The following is a 17,350-nucleotide window of genomic DNA, read 5'->3' on the forward strand; positions in this document are numbered from 1 at the left end:
CTCAGACTAAGTAATGATTACATTTTTTTTTTATTTTGATGAAGTGAAGGCTTCTCTTTTTATATATAAAACTATAGCTAGCCTGGTACTGAATCCATGCAGAATCCCACTGAAAACAACAGTGCTTTGCACAGGCACAGGAATAGGTCTCATTGCAGGATGGGCCAAAGCTATTCTAAAATCGCAATGAAAAGTTTCTACCAGTTATACTCATTGAAAATACTTTTAGCCTGCTCTGTGAGAAGCTCATTCTCTTCCTTTGTCGTCTCTAACTGGATTACTCAACTTGTGGGTCGGGACCCAAAACTGGGTTGCCTGAATATTTCAAAGGGTCACATAGCAGCTCCTGTCCCATGGGGCTGGCGGGGCTCACCTCCCTGGTCCAGGCACTCCAACCTCTGCAGTCCCAGTGCCACGCAGGTTTAGCCCAGCCATCAGGATGACAAGCATCTGGGTAGGCCAAAGTTTAGAGGGGCACTGCAACCCCATGAGCCAGGTCACAACTCCGCTCACTCAAACTTGGTCCAGTGAAGGGGGCAGCGCCAAACCTGAGCTGCACTGCAACTTGGAGATTGCAAAGCCCAGAACAGAGAGCCAAGCCCTGCCACAGTCCAGGAGCTGCAGGCACTGTGGGGTGAGTGCCCGGCCTTCCACACAGTTTTGCATCCCGATGTGGCCCTCGGGCCAAAAAATTTGCCTACCCCTGATGTATGCTCACAGCTTTGCCATGGAATTCCGCGTTTCTGAGTCTTCATAGGCATCTCTGCTAATTCACCAGGCTAAACCTTTGGCCTGGCCAGTCAGTACCCACTATCTCCCATGGGTAGAGCGAGTGGGTTTGAAACGCCCTGGTAGGTACTGCAGACAAGGCTGAAGATCCGCAGGCAGCGGGGTTGAAGCAGGGCGACAGCACAGAGTGTGGTTACTGCTCCGGGTAGCACGGTGCTGGGTGCAGGGGAAGAACGTGGCCACTGTCTAACAGAGGAAGGGAAGGGTCCCAACCCCTCGGGGGTGAGGGGGGGTCAAGGGCCTCTCACTGCGGTTCACTTTCAGGTAGGTCCCACGACCCCCCCCCCCCGCGGGGGGAAAGATTTTGCTCTGCGTGTGGCAGCCAGCCCCTGCACATCCACGGCAGGTCGTGGCACAAGTGACAGCCCCTCGGGGAGGCACCTCTGCTGCCGCCTCACCCCAAACGGGGACCCCGGCGCACCCCTGCCCGGCCAGCTCCACGCTAGGGAACCCCAGGCCCGCTCGCTGCCTGCCCCACGCCAGGCTGCCCCGCCCCTCCGTTCCGCCAGGCCCGGCCTCCCGCTCCCTGCTACCTACAGCCCCGACCCTCACCTGCTTAGCGCCCGCAGCAGCCTTGCACCGCCGCCGCCCGACGGCTCCAGCAGCGACTACGCCTGCGCCCTCAACCGGGTACCGGTTTCTACGGCGCCTGCGTCTCCTTCACATCACCCGGAAGGGGAGAGCAACGGATGCCGCAGTGGCTCAGAAAGCCCCCTGGGCTAGCGAGTAACGCGTGAAAGAGGGGGGCCGGCTCAAGCTCGGGGAAAGGGCTGTCCGGCTGTTGGGCGAGACGGGGGGCCTTGCGGGCGCAGCCGTGGGGAGGCTATGGAGGATGACGCGCCAGTGATCTATGGGCTGGAGTTCCAGGTGCGCGTGAGGGGAGAGAGGAGACCCTAGGAGAGAGAGGTTGGGGGGGCTACTACCCGCCGGGGGGCGGTGTTGGAAGGGAGCACGTGGAGGTGGCTGTTGATCGCCGGGGGTGGTGGTGTTGGAGGGGAGCCTGCGGGGCGGGGGCTGTTGCTGGCCGGGGGGGGGCGGCGTTGGAGGGGGGCTGTTGCTGGCCGGGGGGGGGGGCGGTGTTGGAGGGGGGCTGTTGCTGGCCGGGGGGGGGGCGGTGTTGGAGGGGGGCTGTTGCTGGCCGGGGGGGGCGGTGTTGGAGGGGGGCTGTTGCTGGCCGGGGGGGGGGCGGTGTTGGAGGGGGGCTGCTGCTGGCCGGGGGGGGGGCGGTGTTGGAGGGGGGCTGTTGCTGGCCGGGGGGGGGCGGTGTTGGAGGGGGGCTGTTGCTGGCCGTGGGGGGGGGCGGTGTTGGAGGGGGGCTGTTGCTGGCCGGGGGGGGGCGGTGTTGGAGGGGGGCTGTTGCTGGCCGGGGGGGGTGGCCACTGCCTACTTGGGGTGTGTGACAGGGCTTTTCAGGGGGCAGCGTGGTGGGCAGTGGAAGGGGACAGCCCCTTGCAGAGCAGCAGGCGCTGGGGGCAGCTGATACTAGGCAAGGTGATCAGACTCTCTACAGCCTCCCCCCGACATAGCTGATGATCAGGGGTTCTTCCTGAGCCCCGAAAATTTATGCGACAGCCTTAATTCTGACCCTTGCCTGCTTTCACATGTAACATAACAACCACTTGTTAAGGTGCCTAACAGCCTGGGGGCAAGAGGAGTTAGTATGGGGTGGGCAAACTTTTTGACCCGAGGGTCACATCAGGGTGCAAAACTGTGGAGGGCTGGGAAGGCTGTACCTCCGCAAACAGCCTGGCCTCCTTATCCCCATCTGCCTCCTTGCACTTCCTGCCCACTGACTGCCCCCCCCAACTGCTGACCAATCCAACCCCTCCTGCTTCTTGTCCCCTGACTGCCCCCTCCTGGGACCAACTGCCCCTAACCGCCCCCCATGGGACCCCCCCATCCAAACCCCGTGTTCCCCATCCCCTGACCACCCTCCGCCTCCCCCCAGAACCTCCGCCCCATCCAACTGCCCCCTGACTGCCTGCCCCTGCTCCCTGGGACCCCGTGCTCCTTATCCAACCCCCCTGCCCAGTTACCATGCAGCTCAGAGCAGCAGGTGCTTGCTGCCTGGTGAGGGAGGACGGAAAGCAGGGGAAGGCCTGGGGGCCTAGTCTCCCTAGCCAGGAGCTCAGGGGCTGGGCAGGAGGGTCCTGCTGGCCAGGTGCGGCCCGCAGGCCCTAGTATGCCCACCTCTGAGCTAGTAGTTCAGGGAGGAGGGAACTGCTTGTGCAGCATGACTTGAGTTGTGCCATATTTGGGAGGATAGACGAACAGTAGGAAGATATGTCAGATTCGTACGAAGCGCTGTGGCCTCTTTTATTCAATAACCAGTGTTCTGTATCTCTTGTTAGTTTTATTTATTTGTATTCTTTAGTGCTTGAGTGCCCTAGCTAGAATGGGGAGGAAGATGGGGGTGGGGAGCATTATGCAAGACCGTGTACAGACGTAGTATAGAGTAGTCCCTGTGCTGAAGAGCTTACAATCTAATAGACAGGATAGATTAACTGCTATAGAGCTATGGACAAATAGTCAAAAGAATAGAATTTGTAAGTTCCAGTTTCACCCCAGTCAACCTCCTTCGTAGCCCTGGCTCATCCTGAGTGGCCTCCTTACAGTGCACTCACGGAGAACACTTGGCCTCGATCTGGGCAGGGGAAGAGAAATGCCAAAAATTTCTGAAGGTATATGCTCTTGGTTGCTTCTCTCTCCTGCAGAGTGGGGAGACTCCTGGCTCGTTGTTGCAGGGCAGGCAGCCTGTATGGCTCATGAAGAAGACTGAAATACATCTTGTAATACATTACCATTCATCAAATTACCCTAAATCATTAGATATTTGCTGCTGGTGCTATAGTTGCTCCCTTTATGAATTTGTCCCACAAAGAAAAATTGTTTGTTATACCATTGTGTTTTCATGTCACACCAGGATAGTTTTTTGCAGGTCCCAGAACTGAAATGGTCGAAGAAACGGCAAGTGAATTTGCTTAATGATGCTTATTGGTGATGATTCTCTGTATGAGCCCTGTTGCCCCATCTGGCCACCTTCCATTCAGTTGTATTTGCTTTTATTATCAATAGAGCATGGAGCTGTTTCTGCAAGTTGTGTTTCTGTGTGTACACTATTGGATGTTAAATCAGCTCAAGTCTGACTATCATAACCATTATGTGATTGGATCACAGAGGCTATATGTCCTCCTATTTCTCCAGGGTTGATAATTCCAGATTTTAAAGGGCATTAGATGCCTAAATACCTCTAGCCCATAGGCTCTTATTTTGGATCAGAGAATGTATATTGTGTTCTAAGCAAAGTACTATCTGATATAGTAGATGTAAATTGTGTAGCAAATCATTTAGATCTCATCCTAACCATTGTTCACAAGTCTGCACTGAGCAGTTCCACTTATTGTTTGGGAAATATGCAGCAGATGATAGGAATTAGGTTTTACTGGAATTAGGCCTGGTTGGGAGCATAGAAGGCAATGGACCTTCTGAGACTGTAGCTCTAACGGGGGATTTGTAAAAGTTAATGCTGAGCAGGAGGAAGTGTCTATGTGGCAGAGCTCTGCTCTGGAGCAGTTTTGGAATGGGGAGGAAGGGTGGATAGTTTTGTGGATGAGGCACAAAGGAGCTCACAGACTACAGTGTTATTCCTAGGTATTTCTGGCCTCCATAGAGTTACCTTAAGCAAGCCACTTAAGCAAACTCCTCTGTGCCTCAGGTTTCCTATCTGTAAAATGAGGCTAATATTTCTGTTTTTCATATGAATAAATTCAAGTTTGTAAAGTGCTTAGGTATTAAATTAATGAGTGCCATAGAAATGCCTATAAATAAATATGAACTACGCAGGATAGACTCATTCCCTCTTATAGCTCTCCTAAGACACATAGGAAAGGAGCCATCCCCAGCTCCACTTTGGTAGAGCTTTTGACGTAACCTCTCCTGGAGCACTGAGGAAGCACTGGTGGGAAATACCTCTCCAGGAGAGCTCTTAAATTCTGCTGGAGCAAGTGCTTCTTTCTGTTGCCTGTATTTTGTTTGGCTCCTTCAGTTACTTCCAGACTCCCCAGCTGCCAAGCCCCTGACATCCCTTTATGTGGCAGCCTTACAAAACAGAGAATTATGCAGCCACATAATCTCATGGTACACAGGGCCTTGGTTCTAAGCCACAAACATTTCTATTTGTTCATGAATGGCAGTTCTAAGCCTCAGTCCCTTGCTGCCCAGGAAACGTAAGTAGAGTTCCTGCACTTGTGCCCTCCTTATACAGTATGTTCCTTAGTCAAATGAATGTTGACTTTGGTCTGTCTTGCCTTTCCTGTAGGGCTAATTGCTAACTGTCTGATTAGACTTTGGCTACTGCTGTTTGCTGGGTTCTCCAAGGCAGATCACTTCCTGCTGTTAAGTGGATGTACTGCCATTTTGCTGGCCCACAAACAAGCTGCCTCCTGCAGTTCCTCGGATTGCCAACGTATGTGTCACCACAGGATGACTCCTTTCTTATCCTCCAAACCTTTGGTGTTTGCTCTTGTCAACCACTCTTACTCCCCTGACCAGGATTTTTCTGTCATATATAGGCAAGCTCTTCCCTCAGTCTGCTGAAGGTCCACCTCCTTGGACCCAGCTCCAGCTGAGGTCTTGTTGTAACAGTACGTCAAGAGAGCCCAGCTGTTACTTAGGCCCTCTTTTGTCAAGGGCACAACTCCATCCCTTGGGCTGCCTTTCCCTTCTATGCCTGGAATTAACGGTGGCTCTTCTCTTCCCACAGTTAGATCCCAGGCAAATATAGAACTGAATAACGCTGATAAAGCTAAGTTAAGTTAGTTTTTAGTATCTAACAGTTTAAATTTAGCATTGCATGTTCTAAGAGAACTGTGCCAATCATATTTTCCACTTGTTTCAACAGGCTTGCTTAGAGCTAGAAGGCTGTAAAGAGAGAAGAACTGAGAAATAGGGCACCTCATTACACAGAATCAGTTATGAACTAGTTTTGCTTTTAGAATGATGACATTTTCCAGACTGGCTGTCCCATGAATGTTTGGCTGTTTGAGTAATGATCCAGAATTCCCAAAGGGTTAGAAAGACTTTTTCTTTAAAGTTGTTGACTGATTTTAGTGCTAGTGAAAGATGTCCTCTTGACTGACCTGGAGTCTAAAATTATCTTTTATCTGCAAAACAGGTGCAGCACCGGGACAAATTTCCCTATGTTGCCCTGTCAGTGTGCCTCAGCATCATACTCACCTTTGTCTTGGCCTTTCTGCTGAGAAGGGTATCAGCTGTGGTGTAGTGGTATCTGAGTGGTAGCCAGAGACTACAAACTTTCTTTATGCATGCGGCCAAACTCTATCACATATCATTGATTTTTCAGTGCTATCTACTTGGGTTGAAATTGAACTACTGATGTATAATCTTCTAATTCAGATAGATTAAACAATGAGTATCCCAGAAGTCTCATTAACTACAAAATCTTGCCCTGAAAGATTATTTTACAGTGATATTCTAGGTATAACTGTATCAGTCCCTAAACTTGTACCACTAGCAAAATACTAAAAGTAAATCTATAGGTTGGAGTATTTGAGAGAATAGATAAAATGGAAAAAATGCTTAAAATAAATTTTCTAAATGTATTTTCAGACCATCTTCCCCAAAATATGGCACTTTAAAATCCATGTACTTTATTGGTTAGAACAGCATTTAAAAACAACAACAACCACAACAAACACTATTGGCCCACAGATTAGATTTTAATCTACTATTTAAATGCTCCTCTTATCTCTTCCCTCTCTCTGCCCACCTTGGATTTAGAATAGTTGTGAATTAAGAATTTGTTTTGCTTTCAGTACAAAACCATAACTGAACTTTTTCGGCTCAGATCCTACCATGATGGAACTTTTTCAAGTGATAATTAAAATGTGCAGTAATCCTGAATTAACTCTTGTCTAGGCTTCTCCTCTTTCTCCATTTCTGTACCTTGAGAGGTTCCCTTCTCGTGTTGCGGAGAGTGACTTCAATAAAGTTTATCTGGAAAGCTCATATGTTTCAAGTTTTAAAAGACATACATTGGACGACTGTTTTGCTTTGTAAGCTTAAAAGTTGAAAATTAGTATTGTTGCAAAACAAAACTTGCTGAAACTTAGTCCATGCTTCTATCTGTAAACTAAGTGTTAGCATTGCAGAAATTAAACAATTATGAAAATATTAAGGGTCAATAGTAGCAGTTGGATTTAAATTAGCTTTTAATGCAGGAGAGTGGCAAAAATGTCCAGTAATTTTTTGACTGCTTGTGTAGGATCATATCTTGAACTAGAGACACTAGCTCTTCTCCATACAGAAATAGTAAGACCAAATCAAGAATGCTTGTATTAGTTTTTGAGCATCTCTGTAACAGAAAGAAGTTGCCATATTGTAGTATAATTTGTAAGTGTGTATTTGCTGGATTACAGTGATGAGTGCCATAGAAATGTCTATAAATGTACCCAGGGGCATCAGAGACAAATGATGTCAGAGGTGGAGAGTGTAGTCCAGTGTACTGGGACTCAGGAGAGAAACAAGTTTTATTCACAGTTTTCCTGCTGACTGGCTTTGTAAGCTGGAGGAAGTCACTTCAACCCTCTCTGCTTCAGTTTTCCCCTCCCATCCTTTTTCTGGCTTGTCTATTTTTATTGTAAGCTCTTCTGGGATGGGAAGGGACTATGTGATTGCACAGAGTCTAGCACAACGTGGTCCTGATTGCAACTGGGGCCTCTATGTATTGCTGTAATACCAAAAAACAATTAGGGATATAAGGCTCCCCAAATTTGAAAGATACACATGCAAATAAAGGAGAACAACGGTTTAGTGTGACATACAGGGTGCAACAAAGAGTAGCAGAATGACAGTGGAAAACTTAGGTTGAATGTCAGAGAAAAAATTCATGCAAAAAGCATTTCATTACACGAAACAAAACAAAAAATCTTCATTTAAAAATCAGTTAAGGCTGTGCAAGTGAATGTTTCTCTAGCACAACCAAAGAAGAGTCCAGGAAATCCCTAGTTAAGTCCTTAGCCATCCCTGGCAGTCTGCAACCAAAGCTTGCGTTCTCTTTTATCTTACCTATATGACATCTCTTCTTTACATATTTATGTAAAATGTACAGTTTTTAATCCCCAAATACACAGAGCGGATAGAATAGAAATGGATATTTTTTGGCTGTTTGGTATGTTGGATTGTAGTATATAGTTAGGGGGGTGTTTGTGTGTGGTGTAGATTTTTAGCTAATCTTGTTTGTGTGTTTGATTTTTAAATGGAGGAAATTGTTTATGTAGAAAAAGCTTGTACTAGTGTTTTCCCATATTGGGAAGTTGTTGTTTGTATGTTTGTAATAGTGTTGTTTGGATGATGCTGTGAAGAAAATATGATGGTGTTTTGTGTTTTCTGTGCTTGGATATTTGCATGTTTTGTGTGGAGATGGAAGCAGAAGGTGCGTATATCCTAAGTAGTAGATTTGAGGGTGGATGGAAGGCTTGCAGATGAAGATGTCTCTGGAGTGAAGCTACACCTGAGGCAACTTTTCTTTCTTCTAAATTTCCTGTAGCTCATCCCTGGGGAGTCCCAGCCTGAGGGACCTGATCAGGTTTCATCAGTCCAGGACTACATCTGGGAAGGTTGATCATCTAAACTGGAGTATGTGGTGAATGGATCCCCTTGGATCACTATATGTCTGCTGCTTGTTTGCTGGGTGAATGGCAGTGTGTGGTCCATCAGGAGGTCTTCAATGACTTGAAAATCAAAAAGAAATCCAACAAAAGTGGGAAGCATGGTCCTAAATTCCCTGTAAGCTGCGTGGCCGAGCAGCAGTCTATTAAGCGCTATGCAGGCACTTGGGGAACCCAACCCCGGTGGATCTGCCACGAACGGGGGGACAGGCGCTCCTCGCCCGGCACGGCTGGAGGACAGGTGCCCGGCCCCAACTCAGCCTGGTCCCCAACCTGCCACGGCTAGGGCTCCGCCCAGATGCTGCTGCTGTGGAGAGAGAGCTGGGGGGAGTCTTCTCTCCCCATAGTAGCCCCGGGGCAGCCTGCACCCAAACCCCTCATCCCTGGCCCCACCGCAGAGCCCGCACCCCAACCCTTCAGCCCAGGACCTGAGCTGCCGCGGCGGGGAAAGAGAGCTGGGGCGAGTCCTCTGCCGTAGCCCTGGGGCAGCCTGCACCCCAAAGCCTTCATCCCTGGCCCCACCCCAGAACCCGCAGCCCCAGCTGTAGCCCTCACACTCCTGCACCCCAACCCTCTGCCCCAGTCCTGAGCCCCCTCCCACACTCTGAACCCCTCAGCCTCACCCCCAACACATACATTTTCTTACGTGCACCAATTTGGAGGTGATGTGTGACACACAACAAAATTCATTCCGTGCATGTGTGGGAAAAATTAGAGTGAACACTGCATGGTCATATTGCTAAGGATGAGTACAAAAGAATAGCACAAGCATGTAGGAACAAAATCAGAAAGGCTAAGGCACAAAATAAGTTAAACCTAGAAAGGGGCATAAAAGGCAGTAAGAAGAGGTTTTGTAAATACCTTAGGCGCAAGAGAAAGACAAAGGAAAGTGTAGGTCCAGTATGTAGCAGGGAAGGAGAGGTAATAATAGGTGAGTGACATCAAGAAGGCAGAGGTGTTTAATGCCTATTTTCTTTCAGTCTTCGCAAAAAAAGTTGATGGTGACCAGATGTTTAACACAATTAATATTGACAACAAGGAGGAAAGAATACAAGCCAAAATAGGGAAAGAACAAGTTAGAGTACATGTAGTAAGTTAGATGTATTCAAGTAGTCAGAGCCTGATGAAATTCATCCTAGGGTACTGAAGGACCTAGCTGAAGCTATGTCAGAAATGTCAGTGATTATCTTTGCAAGCTCATGGATGATGGATGAGGTCTCAGAGGACTGGAGAAGGAAAAACATAGCACCTATTTTTAAAAATGGGAACAAAGAGGAGCTGGGGAATTATAGACCAGACAGCCTAACTTCAATACCTGGAAAGATACTGGAACAAATTATTAAATAATCATTTGTAAGCAACTAGAGGATAATAGGGTAATAATAATCATAGCCAACGTATTTGTCAGGAACAAATCATGCCAAGTCAACCAAATTTTCTTCTTTCACACAGTTACTGTCCTAGAGAATAGACGGAGATTGTAGATGTGGTATATCTTGATTTTTAGTAATGCTTTTGACACAGCTCTACAAATTAGGGAAATGTGATCTTGATGAAATTTCCATAAGAAGAGTGCAAAATTGGTTGACAGAATAATCATCAATGGTTTGCTGTCAGACTTGGGGATATATCTAGTGGGATCCTGCAGAGATTTGTCCTAGGTACAGTACTGTTCAATATTTTCATTAATCACTTGGATAATGAAACAGACAGTATGCTTCTAAAATCTGCAGATGACACCAATCTGGGAGGGGTTGCAAGCACTTTGGAGGGCAGGATTAGATTTCAGAGTGACCTTGACGAATTGGAAAATTACTCTGAAATCAACAACATGAAATTTAATAAAGACAAGTGCAAAGTGCTACATCTCGGAAGCAAAAATCAAACATACAACTACAAAATGGGGGAAAACTGCCTAAGCAGCAGTAGTGTTGAAAAGGATAAGGCTTAAAAGTGAATCACAAATTGAATATGAGTCACCAATGTGATAAGAACTAAGAATGGTCATGCTGGGTCAGACAAATGGTCCATCTATCCCAGTATCCTATCTTCTAATAGTGGCTGATGCCAGATGCTTGAGAGGGAATGAACAAAATAGGGCAGCTATCAAGTGATCCATCCCCAGCTGTCTAGTCCCAGTTTCTGCAGTGGAAGTGTGCATCTCGTGCAGGCAGATGATGTCATTGTTGTGACAACAGGATAAATCGCTGCTGCTGCTGCATTTGGCTACTGACAATCCTGCAATGTTGAGTTGCAGTACTCAGGGCTAGCCTGATGGCTCAAATGTTGGAGGAAGGAATTGCATCAAGAATGTCATCTGGCAAGTGATCGATATTCAGCCCTAGAAAGGACTTTCAGTGTCGTCTGCTGGTTAGGTCATCAATTTCCCAAGTATGAACTGAGTATTCACAGGGAGAGCAATAAGAATGTTGATCCATTGCCACAGAGGTCAGATGCTGATCCATTGCTGATCTGTTCAAACATCTCAAATGCCACTGAGCTTACATCTACTAGTTTCTGTGACTCAGGTGGAAAGTTTCCAGATCACAAATGTTGACAAGCCATCGTATTTTAATTGGGACCAGAAAGTTCTGTCAAGACTATCTCACGCAGCAGTCTATGTTGCTGGCTTCAACAGTCACCATCCTGACTGGGGATACTTGGGGCATCAGATGCTAATGGGGACCAACTGGTGGAGTGGGCATCTAACAATGATCTTGCCCTCCTCCATGATGCAAAGCAGAGAGGCACTTTCTGCTAAGCCAGATGATCTTGTGAATACTCTCCTGATTTGTGCTGGGTGTTATCTGTGGATGGTCACTCCCAACCTGCATTATGTCTGGTCTTGGAAGATTCCCACACAACCAACACAGACCTTCTATTATTCACATTGGCCTACAGCTCCCAATCATTAGAATCTTTAACAAACCAAGATGGAATTTCAGAAATGCAGACTGGAAGAAGTACACAGATGCTTTAGAATAAGGTCTTGTCTCTATACCATCACGCATCTTCCCCGTCGATGTAGCTTTCAGTCATTTCTGAGAAGCCATCTTCAAAGCTGCCTACGCATCCATTAAGCATGGCCATAATCTAGTCTACACACTGTGCCTTGATGCTAAATATGCTCAACTTCTCCGTTCAATATGAATCCTCTGGTGATCCAAATGTAACTGACCCATCTAATTGAGTTACTGGGTGCTACTAGATGGGCATGATGGGACGAGATGACTCAGAATCTAGGTATCACTCACTCAAACTGGAAATGCTGGAATTTGATTAGTCTGCGCAGTTCAGCAACCACTAGCCCTAAGCTGACCACTTGCACGCCAAACCAAGCTGTTTGACATCGGCTGAATGTGTCAAAGGCCCCAGATGAGAAGAATGTCAGATGACAGTTTCATGACAAATAGTGTCAGTTCCATCAGAGAAAAAACACTCGGTAACTCAGAGCTGTTCACAGCCACAGACTGGATGTTTTCAGACAACTATCCACAATGACTCCAAGATCTCGTTCTTGAGTGGTAACAGTTAATTTAGACCCCATCATTTTGTCTGTGTAGTTGGGATTACATTTTCCAGTGTGCATTACTTTGCATTTATCAACATTGAATTTCATCTGCCATTTTGTTGTCCAGTCATCTAGTTTTGTGAGATCCCTTTGTAATTTTTCACAGTCATCTTCGGATCTAACTGTCTTCAGTAATTTTGTATGGTCTGCAAACTTTGGCACCTCACTGTTTATCCCTTTTCCCACATCATTTATGATTATGTTGAACAGCACTGGTCCCAGTACAGATCCTTGGGGAACCCTGTTATTTACCTCTCTCAACTGTGAAAACTGACCTTTTATTCCTACCCTTTGTTTCCTATCTTTTAACCAGTTACTGATCCATGAGCGGACTTTCCCTCTTATCCCATGACTGTTTTCTTGAAGTAATATTTTGTCTCCTTTTTTGCTGTAGTGGAGGGGTGGAAGGTTTGTTTTAAATTGATTCAGAGCTGATACTGCTGCTACTAAAAGTATGATAGTTTTACTACCTTGGAAACAGATGATGCATTATAGACCCTTTTTTTGCATGCATATGGTTATTCCTCTCCAGCTATGTAATTCATGGCTCTATAAACTGCTTTAGGATGCAGTAAATGAAAATGCCAGTTCATTTTATTCACTTGACTAGATTACGTCTCTGTGGTTCATATGCTTTTCAGTATAACCATTGTATTTCAGTATTAACTAGGGTATACCTATACCTATTCAATTGTGGATATGATTGTGGGGCTGAGGTTTTCTGTATCTCAAGCTTTCTGGTGAATTAGGCTGTGCATGCTTCAAATGGAGGAGGACAGCAGCAGTGCACAGTGACTCAATACCAACGCTTATCATTAGGGTAGGGGAGGAGAGCTTAAACAACCAGTTGCCAAAGCTTGAAGTACTACTCTCCTATACATTGACCACATGTTCTGTCCATCTGAAGTACGTCTATCACCTGTTGAAATTATTGTTTGTTTATTTGTATTACGATAGCACTGAGGAGCCCTAATTATGGATCAGGACCCCATTGTGCTAGGTGCTGTACAAACACAGAACAAAAAGACAGTCCCTGCCCCAAGGAGCTTACAATTTAGGTCTAAGACGGAAGACAACAGGCGGATATACACAAACAAGGAAGTTCAATTAAACAAGAGGCAGTACTGGTCAGCATGGTAGGCAGTAATTTCTGCACACCAATAGCTGTTTGTTTTGCCATTGTGACTTTCTCTGAATCAACTTGCCTGAGTAGACACTATAAAAAATAACAGATTTGCATACTTGTGGATGGGCCATCTGAAGGTCCATTATCCCTATTAAGAATCAAACTGTCTCAGATACTGGTAAGCCCCTATTGACAGATCTGAATCTGACAAACACAGATGCATTTTTCCATCCTTTGTATAAGGATAACATGTAGGAAGTCAGTTCTTTATTTTGAAATGTATTACAATTTCAGATATTTAACCCAAACTTTTCATACTTTTCAACAGAGTGGGGAAAAATACAATTCCCATTTTTAATATTTTTTTTTGGAGGGGGAGGAAAAAGAAAAAGTTGATAGACAAATGTCAGCATATGGTGACGTTCCCCCCCCCCCCTTTTTTTTTTAAAGTGCACCTTGAGTCTAAACTGCTTTTAAAAAGAGGCTCTTTTAAAGAGGAGGGAACAAAGTTCTTACCAGTATTTCTTTGTTCCATGAAAGACCCAGGAGATCTTTTGTTGTTGTTGTTTTGTTCTACTCCACTTGTTAAACAACTGAAGTCTATTTGATTGAAGAAGGTTTGTAATGACTGGGTTGTTTCTAGTGGTGCTTTCGTGAAAAGAACTTGGCAGGGGATTTGGAATGAAAAGAAGTTCTCACCATGGCTGGGGGGAAATCCACAATGTAAATTTTTATAAAAATTAAAAGCTTTTTGGTGAATTTTCTTGCTGTCACCGAACACTACAGACTAGCAACGCTGGCTCTGTATAGACGCAATGCAGATAGATGCGATGTAAGTTTCATTGCATAGATCTGCCATTGTAAATCCACAGTGATTCTTTTCTATTATTTCAGATTTTAGCATGTCCTGAGAATAAACCGTCAGTTGAATCAAAATTTCTACTCACTTTATGATTTGTTTAAATGCTCACTGTGTACTAGTTTTTGACCTGTAAACTCATTTCACTTGTTACCCATGTCAGATTTAAATCTAAAGTAGAAAATGTAGTTTTTCATTAAAATCAGTATTCAGTCTAGCATCTTAAATGTTTATCTGTTCAGTGATGTTCCAGAATGAATTCTGAACTCGAGGTCTAATCTGATCATAACCCCCTAAACAGATGGTTGGACTGCTTGTTTTATTCAATGAAGATCTAAGTGGGTTTTTCCAAAATACTATTCTGTAATTAACTTGTGGTTAAAATGAAATAAATAAAATAATAATACTCCGAAAAGCATGTCTCTCTAAATTTCTAGCCACCTCAGTCATCAATTAAAAATTGATTCCTAATCAATAAGGCTATAGTAAAACAAAACCGGACCTAATCACCCAGCATTTAACTGCGTCAGCCAAAAAGAATGGTTGTAGTGGAGGTGGGCAGAGCTACTGGCTACCTCAGTCCTTCCAAAATGCCTGCTTAAAAATATTGGCTTTGCCAGGAGTATCTACAGATTTGGGATATTTAAGAGCAAGTGGGGATGTGAATTCCAAAGTTATCTGACGTTATATTACAGCATCTTATTGGTCTCTTTAGCAAACTGGCCAAAGACTGAAATATCCTCTACCGCTGAGAGGAGGTCCTTTGGGGACAGGATGGAAGCAAATGGCAGGGTAGGGCTGGAAAGGCTGTATTATCACTGTCAGTGCTGTGCCTTTTTTATGAGTAGGTGGAGGGTGATAATTTCCATTTTGGTCATTCTTGTAGGATTTAGCTTCAGTGGCTTAGTGTTAAAAAGCAAGGAGGACCAAGAACTTCTTTCCTTCTAGCTTGCTCTCTCCTATGAATAGTAGGGAAAAGAATGAATTGGTGACTTTGTGTGAGTTCACGGATCTTACTTAAAGGTGTAAAATATTTATTTTGAATAATTTGTCCAAGAATGCCCTTTGTCATTGCAGCCGGCTTAAGTATTTTTGCAGCCACTTCTGCGTCCTTCCCATGTTCCATGATTCTGGGTTCATTAAGAATAATTAATTTGGGAGAAATCCTTAACATTGAATCGTGGTTTTTAAAAATAAATAAATATGTCCATATTTATTTAGCACTGAGAGTATAGTAGGTACTTTACAGATGTGAGACGCAATCCTTACACTAGAAAACTTAGATAAATAGCCTAAATACAGATAAAGTTCAGGAGAAAGATGCAGTGTAAAAGTTTGGTGCTCAAGGTAATCAACTGGGATGTCTTTTATGTTCCAAGATTTTCACAAATTATCAATAACGTATTGCATTGTATTTTTATAATGGTTTTCTTTTTTGCTAGGCACGTGCTTTAACACCCCAGATAGCAGAAACAGATGCCATTCGATTTTTGGTTGGGACACAGTCTCTCAAATATGATAATCAGGTAAGCTTTTGTCAGAATAATACATGTTAAGTATCAGGAATATTCTTTAACTTTTTTTACTGGTCTATTACTTCACTTTCCTGCCAAGTTTGAGCATTAGATGCTTTATTTTAAAAAATGTATTATGTGAACAAAATGTACACATTTTGATAACTAGTTAGGTGAATGAGAAGTCTTTTTTCTTTTTTTTTAAAAGGTTAATATAATGTCATAGTCGCCCCATTTTCTAAGACTGGTGAATAATTAAAAATGTTTATCATAACTTATTTGAGAGAAATTACAAATGAATCAAATGAGTTATTTAACAAATATTATTTGACCAGTTCTATTACTAATTTCTGCTTTTGATTTTGTAGAACCAGTTTAAACTGCAGAACAGGTAACCCAATTAAAATAAAATCCTGCTTTCCATTTTGAAATTGTAGTTAGGACCTCATGATTTACTTCAGTGGAACTCCTTAAAGACATGTATGTGTAGGTAATAGGCTCATGGGAATAGAGCTGTAGAAAAACTTCATTTTTTGCCTGTGAATATCCATAAAACTTCCATCACTGTGTTTCTGCAGGGAGTAAAGGCTACAGTGACGTACAGCCTATACACAGCCATCTTTTTTGTCCAATCTTTCCTTGTAAAAGTAAAATAGCTGACTTTTTATAAGATTAACTTTAGGACAAGCGTTTATATTGAATGGCAGGCTGGAGCCCTAAACTAGATTAAAAAACCCATAGTGTTAATACAGTCACTGACTTTTCACATTAGAATAGTATCAGAAACAGTATTTATTCACTAATACCTTTAGCACACAGAGCTTGGATTCAGGAGGTGCATGGTGCTTTAGTGTGCTGACACTTCTCTCAAGCTTCTATCTTATTCTCCAGAATCTCAGCTTTCTTTTTTTTTTTTAAAAGTCAATCTCTAGCTGTTATGATTGCAAAGAAAACTCAAATGTGAAGGGTATAAATGACATAAAGATGTTTAGAGAGAGGAGAGAGCCTGGAACAGAAGCTCATCACCATTCATCTTAGTGAAGTTTTGTCTCAGATGCCCAGTAGTAACTTAAATGTCAACATGAACTGTTTTGTTTTTCATGTTCTGTTTCTCATTTTGGTGCTACTAGTAGGTGTTGAGTTTGAGAGATGTTCCCCTCCCTCCCCCCAGCCAGTCAAGAAGGAGCTGAGCCCAAGGAGCCTAGCAGAGCGCATGGACAAAGTCAAGCTCTGTCAATGGGGAGCTGAGTTCAGAGGGCATGCACAATCATATTTTGAAAAGCTGTACAATCCAGTGTGAGCAGCGTTTCACTTTGGTGGTTCATATGGTTGGAACAGTACCACCACCTTCCACCTCAGTTTAACCACTGAACACAGCATCCATAATGGCATAGCAAACACAGCAGTTTCACCTTGTTTGTTCGTACAGTCACATTGGCACTCTGTAGTATGAAAACCAGACCTTTGCCCTGAAAAGCTTACTCCTTCCAATTGACAGAGAATATGATGGAAAAATAAAAACATACCAAGAGTGGGAGACTGAGGAGACATGATAGAATAGGGGTGGGCAAACTTTTTGGCTTGAGGGCCACATCTGGGTGGGGAAATTAGCCATGAATGTAGGGCTTGGGCAGGGGGTTGGGGTGTGGGAGCGGGTGCAGTATGCAGGAAGGGGCTCAGGGCAAGGGGTTGGGGCAGAGGAGGGGTGCGGGGCATACGAGGGGGCTCAGGGAAGGGGGTTGGGTGCACGAGGGGGTGGGGGCTCAGGGCAGTGGTGCAGGGAGGGGTGCAGAGTGTGGGAGG

At 44.6% G+C, this 17,350-nt stretch overlaps 2 protein-coding genes across 4 annotated transcripts in view; one reads left to right on the forward strand and one right to left on the reverse strand.

Annotated features, from left to right (window-relative positions):
- Positions 1-1,471, reverse strand: part of TRAPPC12 (trafficking protein particle complex subunit 12) — an 80,363-nt gene extending 78,892 nt beyond the window's left edge. For both annotated transcript variants that reach the window (XR_013345560.1, XM_077812575.1), the window contains exon 1: positions 1,342-1,471. The gene's annotated coding sequence lies outside the window, so the exon portion shown is untranslated. The remainder of the gene's footprint in view (positions 1-1,341) is intronic.
- The window catches only part of EIPR1 (EARP complex and GARP complex interacting protein 1), a 171,165-nt gene continuing 155,285 nt past the window's right edge, over positions 1,471-17,350 (forward strand). The window contains exons 1-2 of one of the 2 annotated variants that reach the window (XM_077812577.1): positions 1,471-1,656; positions 15,476-15,559. In XM_077812577.1, coding sequence (XP_077668703.1) covers positions 1,615-1,656; positions 15,476-15,559 — 126 coding nt within the window. In that variant the 5' untranslated portion in view covers positions 1,471-1,614. The remainder of the gene's footprint in view (positions 1,657-15,475; positions 15,560-17,350) is intronic. The other variant, XM_077812578.1, reaches the window with a different exon arrangement.

Source organism: Eretmochelys imbricata, chromosome 3 (assembly GCF_965152235.1).
Source record: "Eretmochelys imbricata isolate rEreImb1 chromosome 3, rEreImb1.hap1, whole genome shotgun sequence".
Lineage (NCBI taxonomy): Eukaryota > Metazoa > Chordata > Testudines > Cheloniidae > Eretmochelys > Eretmochelys imbricata.